The sequence below is a fragment of the Zalophus californianus genome, chromosome X (assembly GCF_009762305.2).
Source record: "Zalophus californianus isolate mZalCal1 chromosome X, mZalCal1.pri.v2, whole genome shotgun sequence".
In the NCBI taxonomy this organism is placed as follows: Eukaryota; Metazoa; Chordata; class Mammalia; order Carnivora; family Otariidae; genus Zalophus; species Zalophus californianus.
The window spans coordinates 129,337,917-129,362,876 of record NC_045612.1 but is presented as its reverse complement, the minus strand read 5'-3'; the positions used below and the strand labels follow the sequence as shown (position 1 = coordinate 129,362,876).

General features: G+C 56.8%; 1 protein-coding gene across 3 annotated transcripts; it reads left to right on the top strand.

Moving 5' to 3' along the window:
- Positions 1 to 1,301: 1,301 nt before the first annotated feature.
- Positions 1,302 to 23,238, top strand: PLCXD1 (phosphatidylinositol specific phospholipase C X domain containing 1). Of its 3 annotated transcripts, none has more exons than XM_027607284.2 (7): positions 1,302 to 1,418; positions 4,885 to 5,028; positions 9,452 to 9,588; positions 12,803 to 12,931; positions 13,633 to 13,788; positions 16,451 to 16,634; positions 20,585 to 23,238. In XM_027607284.2, exons 2-7 carry the CDS (start codon positions 4,905 to 4,907, stop codon positions 20,896 to 20,898), a joined length of 1,044 nt encoding a protein of 347 aa, XP_027463085.1. In that variant the 5' UTR covers positions 1,302 to 1,418; positions 4,885 to 4,904; the 3' UTR covers positions 20,899 to 23,238. The 3 variants fall into 3 exon arrangements, with proteins under 3 accessions (XP_027463085.1, XP_027463086.1, XP_027463087.1); XM_027607285.2 differs by having other exon boundaries at positions 1,407 to 1,470; XM_027607286.2 differs by lacking the exon at positions 1,302 to 1,418 and adding an exon at positions 6,062 to 6,483 and having other exon boundaries at positions 4,891 to 5,028.
- Positions 23,239 to 24,960: the final 1,722 nt, after the last annotated feature.

Here is a 24,960-nt window from a genome sequence, read left to right as displayed (position 1 = left end):
TTGTTCTTCCTTTTGTTAATGTATTGTATCCCATTGATTGATTTGTGGATGTTGAACCAACCTTGCAGCCCAGGGATAAATCCCACTTGGTCATGGTGAATAATCCTTTTAATGTACTGTTGGATCCTATTGGCTAGTACTTTGGTGAGAATTTTTGCATCCATGTATATCAAGGATATTAGTCTGTAATTCTCCTTTTTGATGAGGTCTTTGTCTGGTTTTGGGATCAAGGTAATGGTGGCCTCATAAAATGAGTTTGGAAGTTTTCCTTCCATTTCTATTTTTTGGAACAGTTTCAGGAGAATAGGTATTAATTCTTCTTTAAATGTCTGATAGAATTCCCCTGGGAAGCCATCTGGCCCTGGGCTTTTGTTTGTTGGGAGATTTTTGATGTCTGCTTCAATTTCCTTAGTGGTTATAGGTCTGTTCAGGTCTTCTATTTCTTCCTGGTTCAATTTTGGTAGTTGATACATCTCTAGGAATGCACCCATTTCTTCCAGGTTATCTAATTTGCTGGCATAGAGTTGCTCATAATATGTTCTTATAATTGTTTGTATTTCTTTGGTGTTGGTTGTGATCTCTCCTCTTTCATTCATGATTTTGTTGATTTGGGTCCTTTCTCTTTTCTTTTGATAAGTCTGGCCAAGGGTTTATCAATCTTGTTAATTCTTTCAAAGAACCAGCTCCTAGTTTCATTGATCTGTTCTACTGTTCTTTTGGTTTCTATTTCATTGATTTCTGCTCTGATCTTTATTATTTCTCTTCTCGTCCTGGGTTGAGGCTTTATTCGCTGTTCTTTCTCCAGCTCCTTTAGGTGTAGGGTTAGCGGGCTTGGGGGTTCTGCTCCAGACTTGGAGGGCCCTGCTCTGGGCTTGGGGGGCCCTGCTCCGAGCTTGGGGGCCCTGCTTCGGGCTTGGGATCCTGCTCTGGGTTTGGGGGGTCCCTGCTCTGGGCTTTGAGTCCTGCTCTGGATTTTGGGGACTCTCCTGCTCTGGGCTTTGGGTCCTGCTCTGGGCTTGGGGAGGGCCTGCACTGGGCTTGGGGGTCGTGCTCTGGGCTTGGGGGAGTCCTGCTCTGGGCTTGGGGAGGGCCTGCTCTGGGCTTGGGGATCCTGCTCTGGACTTGAGGGTCCTGTTCTGGGCTTGGGGGCGGGGGTCCTGCTCTGGGCTTGGAGATCCTGCTCTGGACCTGAGGGTCCTGCTCTGGGCTTGGGGGGTCCTGCTCTGGGCTTGGAGGTGGCAGGCTGCCGCTCCGCAGGGCAGGAAATGAGTGTCCTGGAGGCGGATCCTCCTCCTCTTGGGGGCGGTGTTCCCGACGTCCAATGGCAAGGCAGAGAGCATTTTAGGACGTGCTTGAGCGTTGGGGGCAAGCGCAGGGAGCCTCTGCTGGAAACTCTGCCGGAGAGACTGCCGCGGGCGGTGAGTGCCTCCCGGCTGAGTGCAGGGGGTCCGCTGCGGGGCCAGCGGGCAGGTGGGTGGTCCCAGCCTGAGGTGCGGGCGGGGGCGGGGACGGGTCGCGTGCTGAGGCTGCCCTTTCCTCCCGACCCGGCTGGAGGGGCAGCAGGAAGGGCCGCCAGAGTGTCCACTCCAGGCTTGGTGTCCCTGCCGGCGGGGAGGGTGGGAACTGGCTGGGGTCAGAGCTGAGCCCGGACCCCCCAGGCTGTGGCCCCGGGGTCCTGATGGTGGCGGGTTCCCTGGGCACCGACCTTACTGCCGAGCAGGTGAAACACTTGTTGGCCCGGGGGTCATGGCGGGTCCTTAGGTGCTGGGGCAGGGCCTCCAGACAGGCAGGTCAGGGAGCGGTGGGGAGCCAGGTGAGGAGGAGGGCGGAATGTCAGGTGGGTCTGCCGGCCGCGAGTTCGCCTGTTTATTCACCGAAGAGCTATTTCCTGAGCGTCATTGTGTCACTGTCACCGCCCGAGGATGACACGTGCCGCATGGGGTGCGGAGCAGCCTCCCTGCACACTCACAGGTGGGAGGCTCCGGTATCTCACCTGACTGGGTGTGGGCGTCTGTGAACCCGCTCTCACCCCGGTTTTGTGCAATCCCCACCCCCGGACTTGCCTAAGCCCTGCCTTGCTCCAGTCCAGAGGGTGGAGGCGGTCCAGCTGAGGAAGGGGTCCAGCTGAGGAAGGGCGCGCTCGGTGGGGACAGCATGGGGGTGCAGGTGCACCCAGGACCTCTCCCAGGTGCGGGGACAGAGATGCCTCTGGAGGTCGACGTCCCCATCTGCTTGGAAAGAGCCTTTCTGCAGGGTAACCTGTGCCTCGTCCTGCAGTTTCTTTGTGCCTGGTGCTCCTCGCTGGCCTTCCGCTGGGAAGAACCCTAATGTCCAAAGGGCACACTTTAGGGGGCATGTTCTGTCCGCCTTCATTTGAAGCTCAGAGAGCCGTTTTCCTTGGAAGCAAAATGACGAGTCCCTGGGAGATCCCAGGGTTCACCAGAGCCTCCTCTCCGGGGCACCGGGATGGGACTGGGCTCTGGCCAGCTCTTCAGTTGGGGGTGAAGAGGCCCCCTGGGGCGGCAGCTGGGAGAGGCATGGCCCTGGCCCCTGTTCTAACAAGCATGCAGAGGCTGTGTGTCCTAGTCAGGCCTTACCACATGCCCCGATGCGGTCCACCAACACACACGATGGAGTCCTGAGGATGGGGTTACACAATTCCTGATCCACCTGCATTCCGGACACCTCTGTGGGCACGGGGCAGGCAGTGGCCCATCTGTGGCCGGACGGCACCTCGAGGAGTGGTTCCTGTGTGTGTGTGTGTGTGTGTGTGTGTGTGACATGGCACAGTCCAGCCTGGACGCTTGCTGCGTGAACGTCAGCCCCCCAGGAGGTCTGGGGTCCCACACTCACTCCTGCAGGGACACCACTGACACCGAGCGTGAGCTGAGAGAGCCCTGGGACAGGCCATGAGTGAAGACGGATGGCCCGGGTGCTACTAGATTATCTCAAGGACCCTTTCATGGATGGGAGAGAGGACTGGTCTTTGTTGCTGCTGAGACAGAATGAGAACCAATGGTGTTGGCTTTTGGCGTACTAGACACAGTGTAGACCAGGAAGACATTTTTTTCCTACACTCTTAGGTTCTGTGCTGGGACCCGCAAATTAAAATGACAAAAGACAGGAGTGCCTGGCTGGCTCAGTGGGTGGAGCATGCAACTCTTGATCTCAGGGTTGAGAGTTCGAGCCCCATGTTGGGCATAGAGCTTACTTAAAAGACAAATAAAATAGGAGCGCCTGGGTGGCTCAGTCGTTAAGCGTCTGCCTTCGGCTCAGGTCATGATCCCAGCGTCCTGGGGCTGAGCCCCGCATCGGGCTCCCTGCTCCGTGGAAGCCTGCTTCTCCCTCTCCCACTCCTCCTGCTTGTATTCCCTCTCTCATTGTGTCTCTCTCTGTCAAATAAATAAAATCTTAAAAAAAAGATAAACAAAATAATAAATAAAATAAAATAAAATAAAATGATAAAAGACAGATGGACAGGAGAAAAGGTTAATTCTGTAGGTGTGCAGAAGCCTTCACAGAAGAGAAGTGGATTCAAGGAGATAGTTAGACTTATGGGCTTACCTGCCATTTCAACAAGGGGTGATACATTTGTGGAGAAGTGACAAGCCAGAGGAAGAGGGGGTTGGGGTCGTAGGGACAGTAAACTGTGAGAAGGTGAGCGTTTGGGGGAAACCAATGGGAGGTGAGTGTTACTTAGTGAGACTTGTTATGCAGACTTCCCCAGTGAGAATATTCCTCCCTCTCCTGGTACAGGGGACGGAGCAGGGAGCAGGGAGCAGGGACGGCTTCACAAAGGGAAATTTATGCCTGCTTTCAAGCAGACAGGAGGAGGGCAGAGAGTTTTTCTTGTTTCTGCTTTTTCTCAGTCTCCTTTAGATCAAAATAATCCTTATGGCAAAGCGGATTATTTCAGGGAGGCAGATTCTGACCCCCTACCACTCCAACAGCGGGAGGCCGTGCCAGAGGAAGGGCCACATCCAGACTAGAGGGAACTCGTCCCTCGCAGAGGGTGGGTCGGGAATGCCTGTGTGGTGGCCGACACGCTGCATGGTCACCATGGGCCCGGGTCTCCTGCCCCACGTGCTTCTGCTCAGAACCCATCCTATGACCCAGGGAGATGACACGAGGGCTGCCATGTTGGAATCTGGTGGCAGGGACACGACACAGCTCAGCCCAAGACAGGCTCCTGCAGGGAAATTAGGAGGTGTCACCTCGGGGCTCCCGGGGCACGGCTCAGTCCCTGATGGTGTCCCTTTGGGTGGAGGTGGCAGGTCAGGAGGCCGGGCTGTGTTGGACGGGGGCATGTGGCTTTAGCCTCAGAGGCACCAGGGGCGAGGGCTTGCCCGCTGGTCCACGGACCACTGTGGCCACGTCTTTGGGGCTCCCTTCCCCGTGCACTTGGTGACACACGCCCACCGGTCTGCTTATTGTGAGAGTGTGCGTGGGACACATAGCTGACAGATGCTTGGAAGGCAGTGGCGCTGGCCATAGGCTGAGGACCCATGAGACCCCCCTACCATCCCCTAGCCCCGGGCATCGCCCTGGTGCTCGTAAGGGAGTGCACGGGCTTCGGCAGGATCCTTTCTCGGATTCCTTGCACCAGAGCCCTACCCCAACAGGGGTAGAGGGAGACAGGGGGAGGGGGTGCTCACCTGGGCCCTCAAGACGCCGGCACCCCCAGGATGGAAACCCTGTACCCGTAGACTCTGCAGGCTGGCACGTGAGCCCCTTCCCACTGTCCGGAGGTGCAGTGGGGAGATTAGCGCATGACCAAGCAGGGGGGTCCCCTGGAGGCAGGGTATGCACGGCAGCCACTGCCCCCCACCCCTGGGAAAGCAACCCCCTTGGTTGACCTCTGCAAAACTTCATTTCCTTCCTCAGCTCTCACAAGGTGACCTCCGATGGGCGGACAGGTGAGCACTTGTGGCAGCTTCCAGAGCCTGCCATGCACCACAAATACAGACTGGATGTCAGCGCTGTGCCCCCTGCTCTGGGATGTGCCCCTCCACCACCTCTCCATCCCAGGTGAGGGCCTCTCTATCCATCCTTGCTGGGGTGTTGCTGGCATGCCATGGGTCTCAGGTGTGGGGAAACTGCACGAAGCACATACATGGATACACACAATATAGGCAGACATGCGTGCACATGCAACGCATGCACACAATCAGGTACAGATGCATGCATGCTCATGCACACAATACAGGCACGCATGCACACACACATGCACACAATACAGGACACGTACACACACACAATACAGGTACAGATGCATGCATGCTCATGCACACAATACAGGGGATGTACACACACAGTACAGGTACAGATGCATGCATGCTCATGCACACAATACAGGGGACGTACACACACATACACAATACAGGTACAGATGTGTGCACGGACACACATGCATGCACACAAGCGCGCACACATAATGCATGCATACAGTACAGGCAGGCACGCACACACACATGCACACACGTGTACACACAATGCACACAATAAGGCACACATGCACACATGTGTACACACATGCACCACATGAGTGTTTTCCCTTTTCCATCTCCTTTACTCTAATGCAGCCCGGCAGGCATATGCACACCCCAGGGGAGTGTGGCTTCGTGACAGCATAGGGATTCGGGGTGAAGCTCCCCTGCTAGTCTGTCCCTCCATGTAGGGAACCCGCTGTCTTCTCATGGCTGTATTCATCACTCCCCATCACCCGTGTGCTGAGTGTCCTCTGTGCTTGGAGCCTGTAGAGTCCAAAGTGGGTCTGCCCCATAAGGAGATCACACTCAACACTTTGGGGACTCTGATCCAATGACCTGGCAGCCCTGAGTCAGGCCTGCTGGGTTCCGTCTGGGCCCCTGCAACTCTGGGATCAGGCTGTGTCCCTCTTGGGCCTGAGGGGCAACAGCACAAACCCAGGTGTAGGCACTGGCCAGTGCCCCCCAAATTCATGTCCCCCTCCACCCACGAGCCTTGGAAGGGGGCATTTTGTGGAAATAGGGTCTTTGCAGATGTAAAGTGAAGGATCTGAGATGAGCTCATCCTGGATCAGGGTGGCCCTAAATCCAAGGACAAGTGTCCTTACAAGAGACGGAAGAGGAGACACGGACACAGAGGAGAAGCCACGTGAGGACGGAGGCAGAGACGGGAGGGACGCGGCCATGAGCCCAGGGTTGCCTGGAGCCCCAGGAGCTGGAAGAGGCAGGGAGGACCCTCCCCTGGAGCCTCTGGAAGGAGCTTGCCCTGCCCCGCCTGGATCTCAGCGGCCCTGCCCCGCCTGGATCTCAGTGGTCCTGCCCCGCCTGGATCTCAGTGGTCCTGCCCCGCCTGGATCTTAGACTTCCGGCCTCCAGAGCTGGGATACAATTAATTTCTGTTCTTTGAAGCCTCCCGGTTTGTGGTACTTTGTTGAAGGAGCCACAGAAAACTCATATACCCAATAGATAATGATTGCAGAAAAATGTGAACATCTAGGTAAGTTAAAAAAAAATTTAAATCCTCTATTGACATATATTTACCTGTATTTTAAAATTATATATTTTAATATATATAGCATACGGGTCCATTTATATATGGGGATGATCCATTTATATATATATATATCTATATATCTATAAAGATAGATACTATAAACAGAGAACAAGATCGAACCGTACAATTTTCCATCTGCCTTTTTACTCAACATAGTATCGTCCGCATTTCCTACACGGGCAAATACGGAGCCTCGTGTTGTACTGACCGTGTGCACTCTGCTGACATTTGTATGGGAGCATATGTCACGGAGACTGTCCCGTGTGTGGCGACCATCAGTCCCCACCGTGGGCAGCTTCGCCAGGAACCTGCAGGGTGTGTGCCTTGCTCGCCCACCATCGCTCTTTCGACTGAGTCCTGGACTCTCTGAGGCTACCGTGCTGAGTCTCTCCCACTGGAGGGGCCCCTGCAGCCCCTCTCCGCCCCTGGCCTCACCAGCATGCTCAAGGAGAGATAACGTCCCTGCACATACTCCCTGGTGACCTGAGTCCCTAGGGTTTCCCCTTCCCCCCGGGGGCTGTTTTCCTGTGGGGGGGGGCATGTTTTCTGTGGGTCCCTAAGTACTCTGTGTGCAGTCGGGATGCGGTTTTCCGGTGGGCGTCCTGGGGAATCAGCAGGGAGTCGTTCTGGGAAGTGAGGAGGGACACAGAGGTATGCCCGTCCCGGGGCCTCCATCCCCTCCATGCCCCTTGGATACAGGTGGCCTCTGCAGAGGGTGTGGGCAAGTAGCTCCCTTAGACGGCAGATGTGGGGAGGGACGCAGCTGGTGTGGTCGGGGACACCTCAGCACCAGTGGGGAAGGAGCCCCTGGTCCCGAAGTCACCACCATCTGGGTGGCTGTGAGAGTGTCCTGGGGCTCCTTTAACAAAGGACCACAACCTGTGGCTCCATATCACACACAGGGGGCATCTCACAGGTCTGGGGCCCAGAAATCTGCACAGGTCTGACCTCTAAGTGCCTGTACGGCTAGCTCCTTTTTTTTTTTTTTTTTTTTATTGATTGGGGCGCCTGGGTGGCTCAGTCATTAAGCGTCTGCCTTCGGGGTGCCTGGGTATCTCAGTTGTTAAGCGTCTGCCTTCGGCTCAGGTCATGATCCCAGGGTCCTGGAATCGAGCCCCACGCCAGACTCCTGCTCTGCGGGGAGCCTGCTTCTCCCTCTCCCACTCCCCCTGTTGTGTTCCTGCTCTCTCTATCTCTCTCTCTGTCAAATAAATAAATAAAATCTTAAAAAAAAAAAAAAAAGCGTCTGCCTTCGGCTCAGGTCATGATCCCAGGGTCCTGGGATCGAGTCCCGCGTCGTGCTCGCTGCTCGGCGGGAAGCCTGCTTCTCCCTCTCCCACTCCCCCTGCTTGTGTTCCCTCTCTTCACTGTGTCTCTGTCAAATAAATAAAATCTTTAAAAAAAGAAAGATGCCCAACGACTCAGCCCCCCAGGCGCCCCAGGCCAGCTCCTCTGGAGGTTCCCAGGAGAATCTGTTTCTCTGCCGTGTCCAGCTTCAAGGGGCCCCTTCCTCCACGTTGAAGCCCGCAACATGCCTTCTGCCCACCTCCCTGAGTCTGACCCCGTCTCCCTCTTAAGGTCCCTCGAGGCTGGGTCAGGCCACCAGATCATCCAAGAAAATCTCCCGTCACGACACCCATAACTGACCTGCAAATTCCCTTCTGCCGCATGGGATGACACCTGCACAGGTCCCAGGGGATTTGGGGGGGGATCTTGGAGGGTCACGTTCTGCCCGCCACGTGGGCATTCAGACAAGCGTGTCTTGGGGACATCTTTAGGATGTTAGCTGAGCACAGGGACATCCCACAGCATCTCATACTGTGTTATTTGTAACTTTTAAGTTTCTACGTAAAGGAAAAGTCAATTTTTTAAAAAAGTATTAATTTATTTTGGAGAGAAAAAGAGGGTCAGAGTGAGGGGAGGGACAGAGGGAGAGAGAGAGAGAGAATCCCCAAGCGGACTCTGCTGAGTGTGGAGCCCCCTGCGGGGCTCGATCCCACGACCCCAAGATCATGACCTGAGCCACATTCAAGAGTCGGACACTCAACCGACTGAGCCATGTGGGCGCCCCAAGGAAAAGTGAATTTTTCTTTATGGGGTCAGATCTGTCTGTCGTTTCGTTCATAGCTTTTGCATTGGGGATCATGCTCAGAGGGACATACCCATATGTTCCAACAGAACGGTACGGTTTCATCGTGCGTGAAAATCTGTCAACAGTCTAGGGTACACTGGACTGGACGGGACATAGGACACAGGAATCTCACCTGATTTCCACTGTTAGCCGCGTGCCGGGAGGACCCTTTTGGCCCCTGACTGGGATGCTTCTTTAGAGTACCTGAAATTGGTAGAATGGTGTCCATCTCTGAACTCAGTATTGCGATCTGTTGATGAGTGGATTCTGCAACAGCGTGAGTCTGACTGACATGGCAGGTTTATTTATGTATATGGCACGTCCATATACAACACGTGTGCATTAGCCCCTCAGAGTAAAAGTCCCCCTTTCTTACTCTTCTTTTCAGAGGTTTCTGGGAAACCTTAAAGTTTTTCGGTGTGGATGCATCTGGGGGTGCCTCGCCCAGTTCAGGAGCATGTCCCGGGTTGTGTGGGGTGAGGGTGCACTTTGCACAGGGCCGTCCCCACAGTGACCTCTAGTTTTCCCCACCAGAGACATACCTGGGGTCACGTGGCTTCTCCTCTGTGTCTGTGTCTCCTCTTCTGTCCCCATAAGGACACCTGTCATGGGATTTAGGGCCCCCCGGTCCTGATGACTCTCTATGCACTCCGCCGGCGGCGGCAGGTTCCGGGTGGTTGTGCGTTTTGGGCGACGACCCACGCCTGTTCTCCACGTGAGCTCAGAGCACGCGGTGCAGGAAGAGGCTCCCGGAAAATTGTCCCCCGCGTTTGCTTGCAGGAAGCCACGACACCATGACCTACTGCTTGAACAAGAAATCGCCCATCTCCCAGACCCAGTCCTGGCTGCTGCAGCTTCTGGGCAAGGTCCTGCCATGTGTCACCCGCCCCGTGGTGCTCAGGTGGTCCACCACCCAGGTACGGGTCAGCAGCGGGGGTGACCAGCATCATCCGGCTGGGGAGGTGCCCTGATCCCTGTGTGTCGGGGAGTGGAATGGAAAACAGACCCCAGACCAACCCAGCGGACATACACGACCGCCCCCTGCCCAGTCGTGAAGACGAGGGGCTCTGCTGTTTGGAGGCTGATGGGGCGGGAGGCCAGCGTCTTCAGCCTCCAGGTTACATTTAAGAGCCTGTCAGTCCTGGGAAAACACCCCCGAGCTGTGCAACAGTCCAGACGTCTGTTTGGAGATTTACACGCCTGTGAAAAAGATGAGAGAGAACCGCAGTGACCGGGGTCTGCAGGCAATATGCAAGGAAAGGCGGGGGGGGGGGGGTGTGTGTGCAGGGAAAGGCAAGGAGGGGGTGTGTGCAGGGAAAGGAAGTGAAGGGTGTGTGCATGGAAAGGCAGGGAGGGGGTGTGTGCAGGAAAAGGCAGGGAGGGGTGTGTGCAGGGAGAGGTGTGTGCAGGGAAATGTAGGGAGGGGGTGTGTGCAGGGTTGTGCAGGGAGGAGGTGTGTGCAGGGAAAGGCAGGGAGGGGTGTGTTCAGGGAAATGCAGGGAGGGGTGTGTGCAGGGAAATGCAGGAAGGGGGTGTGTGCAGGGAAAGGCAGGGAGGGGTGTGTGCAGGGTTGTGCAGGGAGGGGGTGTGTGTAGGGTTGTGCAGGGAGGGGGTGTGTGTAGGGAAAGGCAGAGGGGGGTGTGCAGGGAGAGGTGTGCAGGGAATGTGCAGGGAGTCTGTGGTTCTGTCCCTCAGGTGCAGGACAGCACAGAACCTGTTCTCTCTATTCGGGTTTGCTCCATCCTCCCTGCCCAGTGCTTGTCTCCCCGGAACAGCGGTCCTCACAGGATGGGGCGTGGCGTAGAGAGGAACTGGGGTGACCTGGGGAGTCCTCACCCGGGACCGGGTGGGGTGGTGGTGCCTGGTGTGCAGAGGCGGGTCAGAGTGACCCGGGGCGTCCTCCTGGGGGGGGGCGTGCAGAGGAAGCTCAGGGGGACCCGGGGTCTCCTCCCGGGGACGTGCACCTGGCTGTAGGGTTGACACCTGCACAGCCTGAGGCAGTAAGCGGGGGAGGGGTGCCAGCTGGGGCCCAGCTGGGGGCGGCAACGTGGGGGTCACCTGGGGAGCAGCCCATCTCTCACTTCCGCCTGGGGGAGGGCTCAGGAGTCTGTGTTTTTGGGTTGCAGGCTCTCGTGCTCTGGAGTCTCTCCCCCAGTGGAGGCCAACCCCCCCCCAGGGCTCTGACCTTTGTAATTGCTAGGCTCCAGGAATTTCCATCAGGACGTTAATCCTACAGGACCTGCAGGTCTGGAATGCGGAGAAACCACATTCCTGACGTGAGGTGCCTGTTGGGAGTCACCCCAGAGCCCTGTGGGAGGGGTAGGTGGGTTCATTGTGGCCCTAGAGACGCTGCGGTGCTGGGGTCCCCGGTGCTGGGGTCCTGGGGTCCCGTGGTGGTGGGGTCCCTGGGTGCTGGGGTCCCCCGGTGGTGGGGTCCCTGTGGTGCTAGGGTCCCGTGGTGCTGGGGTCCTGGGGCCCCGTGGTGCTAGGGTCCTGGGGCCCCGTGGTGCTGGGGTCCCGTGGTGCTGGGGTCCTGGGGTCCCGCGGTGGTGGGGTCCTGCAGTGCTGGGGTCCTGGGGCCCCGTGGTGCTGGGACACCATTATGGTGTGTCCCATGAGGTCTATGGTGTGTGTGTGGGGTGTGTGTTGGACGCTGCTGAAAGGGCTAGATCCTTCAGGGAATCCCGTGCAGGAAATAACCAGCCACGCCTGCACACCAGTACCAGACACAGGGGTCAGTGGAACCCCATCACGGTGCGTCCCCACACTGGGAAATGGTGCATACACTGGGTCATTTTCTCCAGAATGTACAATGTCAGAAGCTGCTGAGGATTCTGGGGAAGACTGGACGGGGGAGGGGGCATAATTGAAATTAAATTTTGCAGCACACACACTGAGGGGCAAACAGGGAGGAACGCATCCTGCTGGTCAGGGACCTCTCTGCCCGGGTGGGGGCGCGGGGTTTGCATCCCCAGATCTGGCAGAGATAAGCCCTGGGCAGTGAGAGCGTGGGTCCATTGTCAGCCTCTCTGGATTCTGCTGTTTTCCAAATATTAAAACAATGAGCACCTATTTTACTGTCTAAAAATACAGCACAAGTGTCTGAAGGGATGTTTTAGGGGACACAATGGTCTCTTCCCTCCATCCAGAACGTCCACCAAGGGCAGCGGGACCACAAGCCTGTGCACAGCGGCCTGGGCCGACTGGGGGTCGCCGCAGGAGGGTCCGCCCGTCCCCTGGGAGTCACTGGCAGAATTCCCTTCCCCAGACTCTGGGCCTCTTGAGAACTCGGGGTCTCTGGCCAAGGCCCCACCAAGAGCACCAAGGTCCCTCCCAGGCGGTTGTGCATGGAGGCGGCCTGGGGCTGGGGTGTGGGGACCCCACGCCGTGCACATGGTGGGCCTCTATGGAGCCTCACAACCTCAGTTTCCTAATCTGTCAGCAGGGAGACTAGCAGGAGGAACGCAAGCTCCCCGCAAGAGGACCCAGGGTGTAAAAAGTATTTCCATGGAAATTCATGCTTTTTCCATTATGACGTTGTGTGGAAGGGGACAGCCTTTTCTTCCCTTGACCCTCTGTGACCTTTCTTCCTGGTGCTGTTAGTGGGGTGGGGACGGTGCCCACTGTAGCTGACCACCCCCCCACGGTGCCTCCTGCCCCCTGAGGGTCCAGGTGGGGCTTCCTGGAGCCTGGCCCAGTGCTGTTGAGACCCAGACAGGGTTCCTTCCTGGTGACTGCCTGGGAAGTGGGGGAGGCAGGACCCTGTGTGGCTCTCCGTGGCCAGTATCATGGCCGAGGGGGCATTTCCTGCAGGACGGGGCCTCCCCAGCCTCCCTGTGTGGCTCTCGGTGGCCAGTGTCAGGGCCCAGGGGGCATTTCCTGCAGGACGGGGCCTCCCCAGCCTCCCTCTGCAGCTCTCCGTGGCCAGTGTCTCCAGGAAAGCGTGTTCTCAAACGCACGGCTCACGTGGCTTCCCGAGCCCCAGCGGGAACCAATACCTACTGGTTGCACATCAAACAATGTGGCCCCCAGCTTGGCAGCTCCAGCCCAACTCCAAGCCCGGGACGGTGGCAGTGCACCGAGGTGGGGGCCGCGCGGTGCCCCGCAGGGACGCCTGACCTCTGTCCGCAGGTGCTGGACGTCACCAAGCAGCTGGATGCGGGGGTGCGGTACCTGGACCTGCGGATCGCACACATGCTTGTCGGCACTGAGAAGAATCTACACTTTGTGCACATGGTATACACCACTGCGCTGGTGGAGGTACGGGGGCACAGGGGGTGCATGGCTCAGCGGGGAGGCCTCCACCCACATGCACTGCACACAGGAGAAGGCTGGCCTTCAGAACTCGTGACCAGAGTGCATTTCTGAGCTTGCACCCTGACCCCTGACTCCTCTAGTGTCTCCTGGAGTTTGCAAAAGGGGCGCCTTGTCTTCCCGCCTTTGGTTGGGGTGTCTTCAGTCTCCCCAGCCGCTACATGACGGCTTCCAAAGTGTGAATGTGACACATCACCGTCATGCTTCACACCTGCTCTGGGCACCCTGCCCCCCCCCAGCCCTCCAGGGTGTGTGTGTGGCCAGGAAGACACCATCCCCGGGATCTCACTCCACATGCCACTGGCTGGCCTTGGTGTGCTCCCTGGCACTTCAGACTTCACACCTCGGCACCCGCGGTGCCCTCTGGAGTGAGCATGCACACACGCGGTCACACACACGCATGTACAAGCACATCCAGGCATGTGCTTCTGCCCCCTGAGCAACGGCTGACAGCCTATTTAGCTGTTGCTTTGGCGAGGCTGCGTTTGAGATGGCTGCCGCCTGCTGCATGTATCTGTTTGTGCGGGACCTGGCCCGTTTGTCCAGTGAGTGTTGTTTGGAAAAGCCCCTTCAACCTGCGGGAGCGTCCCCCACCTTCCTGGCCTCTCTGGGGACTGTCTGCACGAGCTCCTCTCTCCCCTGCGCAGGACACGCTCACGGAGATCTCAGAGTGGCTGGAGAACCACCCCCGGGAGGTTGTCATCCTGGCGTGCAGGAACTTTGAGGGCATGACGGAGGACCTGCATGAGTACCTGGTTGCCTGCATCCGGAACATCTTTGGGGACATGCTGTGTCCCCGAGGGGTGAGAAGGGCCCCTTTGGCAGGGCTGGTGGGGCAGGATGTGGATGGTAGACTTACCTGCTGCTTGGTTCTGGTGCATGATTCTGACAGAATCCTGGTGCTGGGTGAGGCTACTCGTGTGGTCCTCTTGATGCCCCGAAAGCAGAGAGACCCCGCAAGTGCAGCCTGGTGCGGCACATGCGCTGCCCGGACAGAGGAGGGCTGCTTCTCTAGCACCTTGGGTCACACTTAGTGCCTGTTTAGAAATTGCCACCATGTTTCGATACCCTGAGCATTCTCTGGGTGTGCCCCAGGGCCACTGTCACACAGTCCACCATGGGGCAGCCTCAGAACTACAGAGATGTATTCTCTCCCAGTCCTAGAGGCTGGAGGTCTGAGATCTAGGCAGGGCTGAGGCTGGGAGTGTGAGATCCAGGCGGGGCTGAGGCTGGGAGTCTGAGATCCAGGCAGGCCTGTGGCTAGGAGTGTGAGATCCAGGTAGGGCTGAGGCTGGGAGTGTGAGATCCAGGCAGGGCTGAGGCTGTCAGTCCGAGATCCAGGTAGGACCAAACCTGGGAATGTGAGATCCAGGCAGGGCTGAGGCTGGGAGTGTGAGATCCAGGCAGGGCTGAGGCTGGGAGTGTGAGATCCAGGCAGGGCTGAGGCTGGGAGTGTGAGATCCAGGCGGGGCTGAGGCTGGGGTTGTGAGATCCAGGTGGGGCTGAGGCTGGGAGTCTGAGATCCGGGCAGGCCTGTGGCTGGGAGTGTGAGATCCAGGTAGGGCTGAGGCTGGGAGTGTGAGATCCAGGTCTCCTCGAGTTGGTCCCAAACCTGGGAATGTGAGATCCAGGCAGGGCTGAGGCTGGGAGTGTGAGATCCAGGCAGGGCTGAGGCTGTCAGTCCGACGCAGGTGGGGCCGAGGCGGGTCCTTCCTGAGGCAGACCCTGTCTTCTCCCCGTGTCCTCATGTGGTCATCCCTCTGTGGGTGTCTGTGTTCTCATCCCCTCTTTTTATAAGGACCCCAGTCCTATGGGATCGGAGCCCACCCTTGTGACCTCATTTTACCTACATTATCTCTTTAAAGACCTCACCTCCAAATAGTCATGTTATGGGGTATTAGGGTGAGGACTTCAATGTGTGATTTTCGAGGGGACACAGTTGAGCTCACAACACAACCTGTGCTTTATTATCTTCTTTTTTTTCTAAAGGTTTTATTTATTTATTTGAGAAAGAAGGAACACAAGCAGGGGGAGCAGCAGAGGGAGAGGGAGAAGCAAACACCCCACCGAGCAGGGAACCTGACCCGGAGCTCAATCCCAGGACCCCGGGATCATGACCTGAGCTGTAGGCAGACGCTTCACCGACTGAGCCACCCAGCCGTCCTTGTGCTTTATTATCTAGATAATTTTTTCCATTGGCCGGTGGGGAAAGAGGCCTCCCTTAGTCTCCAGGAACCTGAGACATTAACTCCATGTCCATTTTGGGTCCATTTTACATCACTTTGTCTGGCGTTTGTCCAATTACGTCCTAAGCCAGGAGAAAGCACTGTGGTCCCTCATGGTTTGGGGCCAAAACACAGACCACGGGGCTGCTGTGAACCAGGGCGCCCAGGTGCTCAGGGATCCTGGGGTGATGGTGGCGGGAGCGGTTGCCCTGGGGATACACTGCCAGTCTGAGTCTCCCATGGGGACGTCAGAGGAGAGACAGGAGAGGGTGGGAGGTTGGATGTTCAGCCTCAGGGGACAAAAGCACCGGTCCTTCGACAGGGTGTAATGTAGTAAAAGGTGACCTTCTGGGGCACCTGGGCGGCTCAGTCGTTAAGCGTCTGCCTTCGGCTCAGGTCATGATTCCAGGGTCCTGGGATCGAGTCCTGCATCGGGCTCCCTGCTCAGTGGGGAGCCTGCTTCTCCCTCTCCCTCTGCCCCTCCCCCTGCTCGTGCTCTCTCTCTTTCTCTCTCTCAAATAAATAAAACTTTAAAAAGGTGACCTTCCTTGTGCCCATCACTATTCGAGTTGTCTCAGCGAGTCAGTGTGGGCTCAGGGTGCTGAGAATAAAACTAGGACCCTGTTCCCCTAAGAACCCAGAGGCCACAGTGCAGTTCTGGATGCAGCCCTGCCCTCTGTCATATTCCCTCTATAGACACCCCCTATAACACTACATCACTGCATCTCTCAGATACCCCGATTCTCCACCATCACCGTCTCTCAGACACCCCGATCCTCCACCATCACCATCTCAGACACCCCGATTCTCCACCATCACCGTCTCTCAGACACCCCAATCCTCCACCATCACCGTTCTCAGACACCCCGATCCTCCACCATCACCGTTCTCAGACACCCCGATTCTCCATCATCTGTGTCTGTCAGACACCCCGATCCTCCACCATCACCGTCTCTCAGACACCCCGATCCTCCACCATCTGTGTCTCTCAGACACCCCAATCCTCCACCATCACCATCTCAGACACCCCGATTCTCCACCATCACCGTTCTCAGACACCCCAGTCCTCTACCATCACTGTGTTTCTCAGACACCCCAATCCTCCACCATCACCGTCTCTCAGACACCCTGATCCTCCACCATCTGTGTGTCTCAGACACCCCGATCCTCCACCGCCACTGTCTCTCTCAGACACCCCCATAGTCCTCTGTCAGTCACCGCCATCCCCCTCCCGCTCCAGGAGTTGCCGACACTGAACCAGTTGTGGTCACGCGGGCAACAGGTCATTCTGTCCTACGAGGAGGAAAGCGTTGTGAGCCGGCATGGGGAGCTGTGGCCTGGGATCCCCTACTGGTGGGGGGACCAGGTGAAAGCCCAGGAGCTCATCCAGTACCTGGAGCGCATGAAGAGCTGCGGCCGCCCAGGTGAGCAAGGCCTGTCCATATAGGTGATGCCACCCTGCAGCCAGGTCCCACGCATGCTGTCACTCACAGGTCTGCTTCCGGCTTTCAGGAAAGAAGTTTAGAAGTCGTTTATCTTGTGTCTGTGTGCATAACATGTATAAACATGCACATGGGTGTGCACACACGTGTGTGCCTATATGCACATGGGTGTACACAAGTTTACAACACGTATAAACACGTGTATGGGTGTGCAAACACGTGTGTACACGTGCACACACGCATGTAGCTAAGAGCATAACGTGTACAAACATGCGTATGGGTGTGCAAACCTGTGTACGTGTGCATATATGCCCATGTAGATAGGTGTATATACATATAGACTTGTACGCACACATATCCACGTGACATCTGTGTGTGGACCTACGTGTACACACACGTGGCATCAATTCCGAGGTGCGTGTAGTTGAGTACACACCCTGCCCCAGGCTCTGCTCTGCAGGGGTGGTTGTGCCATCCTGCACAGGAGTGTGAGCTACGTGTTGTGTGCAGCGTGCTCCCACAGACGCACTGTGCACGGTTTACTGCAGAAGAGCTGAAACAGTTGCTGGCGGCCACTGAATGTCTGTGTAGCTGGCACTTGCTAAGCACGGGCTTGTTGACCGTCTGGCCGCCCTGTGCAGTGGGGATGTGGTTGTTTTCGTTTAGGGGTGAGGAGTGAGTAATGCCCACTACCCGGTGCTGCACATTGTCTCTCTCTGCGTCCACCTCTGTCCGTCCATCTCTGTGACTGTGTCCCTGTCCCTCTTTCTCTTCAAGTTTCACGTCTTACTTTGGTTTGGGGCTTCCTTCGTACAATGGCTGTGTGGAATCCACCTCACAGAGGTGACAGGGCTTATCTGCGTGGACCCCTCCTGGGCTGCTGGCTTGGCACGCCGGCCGTGCCACTGGGCACTCATCCCATGCATACTTGGTCCACCATGCCCTGTCGGGCAGCTGGCCCAAGGGCTTGCCTTGTCTCCAGCTCAGAGAGGGCCAGTGTGGGACTCACATGCTCACGTGGACCCCTTCTAGTGGGAATGCTCACAGTCCCACGTATTTCCATTGGGACCCCCGTGGTCTGAGGGCTTTGTGGTACTTCTCCTGGCAAACGTGCTGCAGATAACCCCCAGTTTACTGCTGTGGCAGGGGCATCTTGGCTTTGTGGCACCCACTGGCTTCAAGAAAGTGACCTTTTCTTGATTGTGGAGTCCATGGCTTTACTGTTTCCTGTCCGTGGTCAAGGGTATGTGGTTGTGCCAGGAGACACTTTGGGCCTCCAGGCCCTGTTGTTCTGTGTCATGCTGTGCATCAGTAGCTGGTGATGCAGCGTGGTCGTGTGTCCCACTTGGCACGGCCGGTAGAGGTTCCCTGAGTCAACACCATCGATGACCATGTTTGAAACTGACAGAGCCGTCACTGCACAGAGACTCGAGGAGGCGGTAAGTGTGCCAAGCTTTGCCACGTGCTTCTGGCAGCCGGTTCCGTGTGCTTTTCCACGGAAGGCAGCTGGGTTTTCAGCCTGGATGCTGCACTGACCTCCGGCTTCTTTGTGGGTTCCGTGGTCTGTTGTTACAGACTCCTGCGTGGGGCGCAGCTGTGGTGCATGCTGTGGAGCATGTCCGTGTGGTTGAAACAGCACAGGGGTGCAATTGGTGGGGTGCAGTTCTAGCTCCAAACCGGGCTGAGCCTGGGCTCCCACTTTGTGGTAGGCCCACGGTGTTTGTTTGAAAACTGCTCCGGGTGGAAACAACCCGGCGTTCGTGGTCGATGCACAAATACACTGAAGGCCCATCTGCACAACAGAATATGGTCTGTCCATGGAGAGGACACACGGTGCAGTGTGGATGGACCATGGACACGTGGTGCTCAGTAAGAGAAGCAGACACCACGACCACATCGGGTGTGTGGGGGGCAGAAACAATGAGACCTCATGGGGATGGGGCCTCCTTTGGGGGGGGATGAGAATGTTCTGGAACCAGAGGTGGTGGTTGCCCAACCACGTGAATGTGCCACACGCTGCTGAATCATTCTGTTTCCAGCATGTGAATTTCACCTCCATGTTTAAGAAAAGTAGCCAGTGGGGGGCAGCAGGGTGGAGGGTGTCATGTGCAACTGCTGCTGAGAACCCCAGTTGTCTTTTCCTCTGGGGATGGGAAGCTACGCTGGAGGAAGCCTCCCCACACAGATGTGAGTGGGTTCCCCTCGCTTGAGGCCCTCTGTGGACCTCCCATGCTTCTGGTGCTCGTGTGGCTCCAAGCATGTATGTGGCTCCATCTGCCCCTGTGGCTCCAGCACGTATGTGGCTCCAACTTTCACATGGCTCTGAGGGCTCGCGTGGCTCCAAGGACTCACGTGGCACCAGCACTCGTGTGACTCTGGGCATTCGCGTGGCTGCAAGCACACATGTTGCTCGAATTCTCAGGCCTCTGCATGATCACAAAGCAGCGTTCCCGAAGCCATGAGCATTGTGTCCTAAGGGAAGGGCATAAGGCCCGGCCCCGAGACCACCTGAGGCCACCGGAGGAGCAAGTTGTTGGTGGTGTAGTATCTCGCTCTCTTGTGTTTCTCTGGTTGATGAGCTTGGATTCTGGGCGTTAGAGGGAAGACTGCTTGCAGAAACACCCACCTTCTGTGACCGTTGCTGTTTTGTTGTGGGTCAGGTTAGCAAGCCAGTGCCGGGTGCTCAGAACGTCGCCTGCCGGCTTCCTAACACAGGCTGCCAAGCACCGCCCCCCCACCCCGAGATTCTGCATCAGCAGATCTGTGACGTGGCCAGGCGCCTACCTTTCCGAGGATTCTGGACGCCCCGCCAGAAATCCACTGGCCGACACGTGCTATGTATCGGTCTCCATTTGCTGCTGTGACAAATAGCACACACCATGCAGCCAAAAACAGCACACATGTATTTTCTTACGGATCGGAGGGTGGAAGTTCCAAGATGGGTGTCTCAGAACTAACATCACGGTGTCGGCAAGGCTGGTGCCTTCTGTAGGCTCCGGCGCAGAAGTGGGTTTCCTTCCATTCCCAGCTTCTGGAGGTGCCACATCTTGTGGCCCCCATCTTTGTTCCTCCTGATTCCACTGTCAACACTGTATGTTCCTCATCTGTGCTCAAATCTGCCTCCTGCCTCCCTCTTCTTATGGACCCGTGTGATGACAGAGGCCACGGGGGCACCAGCACTACTTCTACCTCAACACCCTTAGCTTGATCAATCCACAAAGTCACTGTTGCCATGTAGGGTTACATATTCATAACTCCCCGAGATCAGGACGTGGACATCTCTGCAGATATTATTCTGTCCACCACGTGGGGGTCGGGACGTGGACGTCTCTGGGGACGTGATTCTTTTTTTTTTTTTAAAGATTTATTTATTTATTTGAGAGAGAGAGGATGAGAGAGATAGAGAGCACGAGAGGGAAGAGGGTCAGAGGGAGAAGCAGACTCCCCGCCGAGCAGGGAGCCCGATGCGGGACTCCAGGATCATGACCTGAGCCGAAGGCAGTCGCTTAACCAACTGAGCCACCCAGGTGCCCTGGGAACGTGATTCTGTCCACCACGTCGAGGTTGGGACATGGACATGTCTAGGGACGTGATTCCATCCACCATGTGGCGGTTGGGATATGGATGTCTCTGGGGATGTTGTTCCGTCCACCATGTGGGGGTCAGGATGTGGATGTCTCTGGGGATGTTATTCCATCCACCACATCAGGGTCAGGACGTGGAGGTCTCTGGGGACGTGATTCCGCCCACTCTCGGGTGACAGGAGCACGGCACTGACATTGACACGTATGTTCCCTCTGCCGTTGGAACTGTCATCTGCATGGAGACCTGAAACTCTGGTGATGAGAAGTGGGAGGAGAAGGGGGTGGGCTGGCGGAGCGTGAGGCGGGTTGTCTGCTGCCCTGGGTACCTCTCTCTCCTTCCTGTTTCAGGCGGGCTGTTTGTGGCGGGCATCAACCTGACAGAGAACCTGGCGTATGTCCTCGGGCACCCGTCCCAGTCCCTCAGGAAGATGACCCTCCCGAACCTGCCGTACCTGAGCGCATGGGTCCGGGAGCAGTGCCCTGGGCCGGGCGCACGGTGCACCAACATCATCGCGGGCGACTTCATCGGTGCGGACACGTTTGTGGGCGATGTCATAAGACTCAACGAGAAGCTGCTGAGATGCTCCCATGTCCCTTCTGCAGCTCACGTGGAGTGCGGGCGGGAAGAGTGGGTCCGGGGCGGGGTCCCTGCCTCCCCCTGACGTCAGGGCAGCCCTGTTGGTGGCACCTGGCCTCACAGTTCTTCTGCGTCGCTGGGGTGGATCACAGAACACGCTGATGATCAATGGTGGTATGTGCTTGCATCCTGAGAGGAAGAATGACCCGAAACCTGGGGTCTGCTCCTGTAGGTTCAGCCCCGGCTGTGCTGTGGTTGCCGTGGGTCGTCCCTTCCCCTGGGGCCTTGAGGGCAGCAGGATGACATCCCGACAGCTTCCTGGAGCCACGTGAAGCCCATCATATCGTGTCGGTTGGGTAGGACTGGGTGTACCGGAACCCCACTGAGAAAACCACGAAAACGGGGAAAACCTACTTCTAATTCTGACGGCATCACGGCCTGTGTGTTTTCCCTGAGGACCGTGGGCCCCATGGGGCTGGTTTCACTTTGGCTTCTCTGACGGTAACATAAGGACCGTTAGGGGCTGTTTGATGGCGAGTGGTGTTGCACACATGCTCCCTCCCACTTCCAGAGGCCTCGTGTAGCGCTCTCTTCGAGGAAGTGTGGGGACACGGGTGTGACGGGCAGCTCCATGCCCACGCCGGGGGCTGCCGTGGCATCCCCGTCCTCACACCCATCCCCTGGAGCGGCAAGTCTGTGTTCCTCCCACCCCCTTCCTCTGCTTGGCACGTCAGCCCCGCTGGGAGGCTGCCTTCAAGCATCTCCAAAATGAAGCCGATGGTCTGTGGTGTTGGCCGCCTGTCACTGTTCCCTTCTCCCAAGGCCACACTGGGCGTTTCTCACTTTTCCCATCTCGTCATTCCACGGTTTCTTAGAGTCCGTCCATCTGTGTCGATCTGCCACCCATTTCTCACAGCGCCAAAGACGTTAACTGTATTTTCTTCTTTTCTGTGTCCTCATGCTCTGGCGTTTGGGGACCAGAATGGTGAACGGTGAGACCGCCCCTGTCAGGGCTAGCTGATTCCCACAGACAGAAATGACGTACTTGGGAGCATGTGTCTTCTGTGGAAATGCAGCGCCCCGTCCTCCAATGCTCACACGCCACACGGATGCGGGTGCGCTCCAGAGCTCACAGGCTGAACCGATTCTCGTGCTCCTTGGACACAGGGCGGGATTGGTTCCAGCAAGATCGCAATAAAGCGAGTCAAATGAGTTTTTTGGTTTCCCAGGGCACATGGCCGTTATGTTTACACTATCGTCTATTAAGCGTGCAATTGTATGGCACCTAAAGTGTGTACGTGCCTTAATTAAAATGTGTTATTGCTTAAAAATGCTAACCGTCTGAGTTGTCAGGGAGTCGTAACCACTGGCCACAGATAACCACAACAAATAGACTCATAAGGAAAAGCTGCAACTGGAATGGGATGCAGAGACATGAAGTGAGCGGACACTGTTGGAAGAATGGCACCCGCGGCCTCGGCCAGCCTTCCATTGGTCAGACACACGGTATCTGGGAAGCGCCGAGAGGCGAGCTGCGCCTGATTTCCAGCTACCCCAGTCTTCCGGGGCGGGGGCCTGTCACCCAGAGCCCGCCACCACTACTCACTCTGGACAGCTGTCCCGAGGGCTCTCTCCCACCTTGCCTTTCCCATGGAAACCCTCACGCCCCAAAATGGGTTTTCCCCGTGGCCTCAGGGGGCACTCGCCCCTGTCTTGGGAGACGGGAGTCATTAAATTCTTCTTTCGGTGGTTGGCCTCAGCCACCCCCGTGGGTCAAAAGCCCAGGGGCCCGGATGAGACACCCCCCGCCATGGGCGGCCAGGCATCGTGTTAGAGGCCTTGGCTCTGCTTCCCGGTACCCAGGGTTCCAACTTCATGACCCCAAAGGTCACAGAGGTCGCTCCTTTTGCATATGAGGGTTATGGAGCTGCTGGTTTCCAATGCTCGGCCAAAGGGGAATCCCAGTTGTACTATCTTATTTTTCTTCCCACGTTGACATGGGATCCAGGAGTTCCTGTGTATCTCGTGTTCTGGAATATTCCTCCTACGATGGAACAGCACTAGACATTAGGTCTTCTTAGGACATAGTCTTGAAAATGATACTGTAACACAAGGACCACCGTCTCTATGTCTGATCCACGAGTACCTTGTCTTTGCGTCAGGAATGGTCCACGCGATCATTTAATCCCAGAGGACGATCGACAAAGTCGGACGTGTTTGTGCCTTTTTGTTTTCATCATTCAAGCGACCAAAACATCTGGGCAATGCATGGGAGGGTCTGTACAAGCGTGATGTTCAGCGAGCACGTTCTGCAGGTCACAGAGAGCTTTGTTCAAAAATCGTGCTGGGCCACAGCTTATTGTTGCTTTGGAAATTAAAACAGTGGATGAGGGCGCCTGGGTGGCTTGGTCGTTAAGCGACTACCTTCGGCTCATGTCATGATCTCAGGGTCCTGGGATCGAGCCCCACATCGGGCTCCCTGCTCGGCGGGAAGCCTGCTTCTCCCTCTGCCACTCCCCCTGCTTGTGTTCCCTCTCTCGCCGTGTCTCTCTCTGTCAAATAAAAATATATATATATATTAAAAAAACCAAACAGAAACAGTGGATGAAAATTTTTTTTAACATTTTATTTATTTGAGAGAGAGCGAGAGCGTGAGCACGAATGGGGGGCAGAGGCAGAGGGAGAAGCAGACTCCCCGCTAAGCAGGAAAACGGACGTGGGGCTCGATCCCAGGACCCTGAGATCACGACCTGAACCGAAGGCAGATGCTTCACAGACTGAGCCACCCAGGCGCCCCTGGATGCAACTTTTGAGTGCTGTGGTATTTTAAGTTCCTCAGTGTGGACATGAAGGAAAGATTCCACACTAGATTTTACCTTTTTTTTTAATTAAAAAAAAACTTTTTTAAAGATTTTATTTATTTTTGACAGAGAGAGAGAGAGCGAGAGCGCTCAAGTGGGGGGAGTGGGAGAGGGAGAAGCAGGCTTCCCGCGGAGCAGGGAGCCCAATGCAGGGCTCGATCCCAGGACCCTGGGACCATGACCTGAACCGAAGGCAGACGCTTAATGACTGAGCCACCCAGGCGCCCTGAAGATTTTACTTTTAAGTCAACTCTATAGCCAATGTGAGGCTCAAACCTACAACCCCGAGGTCCACAGACTGGACCAGCCAGGCGTCCCCCTGGCCCTGTGTAGTTAATTTTAAGGATGAGACTTGTATCTGAGGGGTGAGCTCTCTCAGGGATCTGCCTGGCAGACGACAACGTTGTGGCTGAAGGTGTGGACGGTCAGCCCACAGAGGAGGAAGCGGCGTGGTTCAGCTCTTCACAGCGCCCGGCAGGGTGCGTGGTCGGCTGGGTGAACGACCATCTCGTGATGGTGGCTCTGGGTCAAGCCTGTATTTGGTCCTTCCTCCTTCCCACATCAGATCTGTGGTGGGCGCACTGAGGGGGTTTGGGTGGGTCCCCTTCCTCCAGCGACTGCCTCCCTCCCAGTACGTGGCTTTGTTCTCAGGCCCTGGCTCCTCTGGACACGGTGGGCCCCGGAGTTGGGAGGGGAGAAGCCCATCTGCAGACAGAGGGGGTCTTGGGGAAGCCTGGGTGCTGGCGGGGGGAGCGGGGTGGGGGGCGGTCTTGTACCTGTTCTCCCCAGTGAGAAGCTCGAAACCCTGTGTGGCCCCCAAAACCTGTGGCCCTCCCTCCCAGGCCCCAGAAGGCCCCTGAATCTCCCTCCCAGGCCCCCCGAGGCCCCCAACCCTCTGTTGCAGGCCCCCTGGAGCCCCCAGCCACCTCTTCAGCAAGACCCCACTTTGCTAAGCATCCACAGCGGATGTCAGGACCCTGCAGTCTCCAGGCCTTGGGGTGGGGCCTTCGGGACGGGGTAGGGATACCAGGCGGTGGGGGGGGGGGTGCCAGAAGGAGAGTGAGGGACCAGAGGCCTGACCCACGCCCACCCCTTCCTTGTGTCTCTTGCACAGGGGGGAATTGGGGTGGAGCGGTCAGAGCCCGGAGAGGGGGTCTGGGGAGATGTGTGTGCCCCTGGCGTAGGGACCGGGCAGAGCATGGCCTCGGGGGCTCAGGGCAGCGTGGGGCACGCACCCAGGGGCATGTGGACTGGGCTGGGCCTCGGGGGTTGGGGCGGCCTATGCA

Bases quoted from the DNA above. Each gene is read 5' to 3' on its own strand.
- PLCXD1 (XM_027607284.2), top strand. From the start codon at position 4,905: ATGGGCGGACAGGTGAGCACTTGTGGCAGCTTCCAGAGCCTGCCATGC. The intron at 5,029-9,451 runs GTGAGGGCCTCT...GTTTGCTTGCAG, and splicing joins CCACCACCTCTCCATCCCAG to GAAGCCACGACACCATGACC. The intron at 13,789-16,450 runs GTGAGAAGGGCC...CTCCCGCTCCAG, and splicing joins ACATGCTGTGTCCCCGAGGG to GAGTTGCCGACACTGAACCA.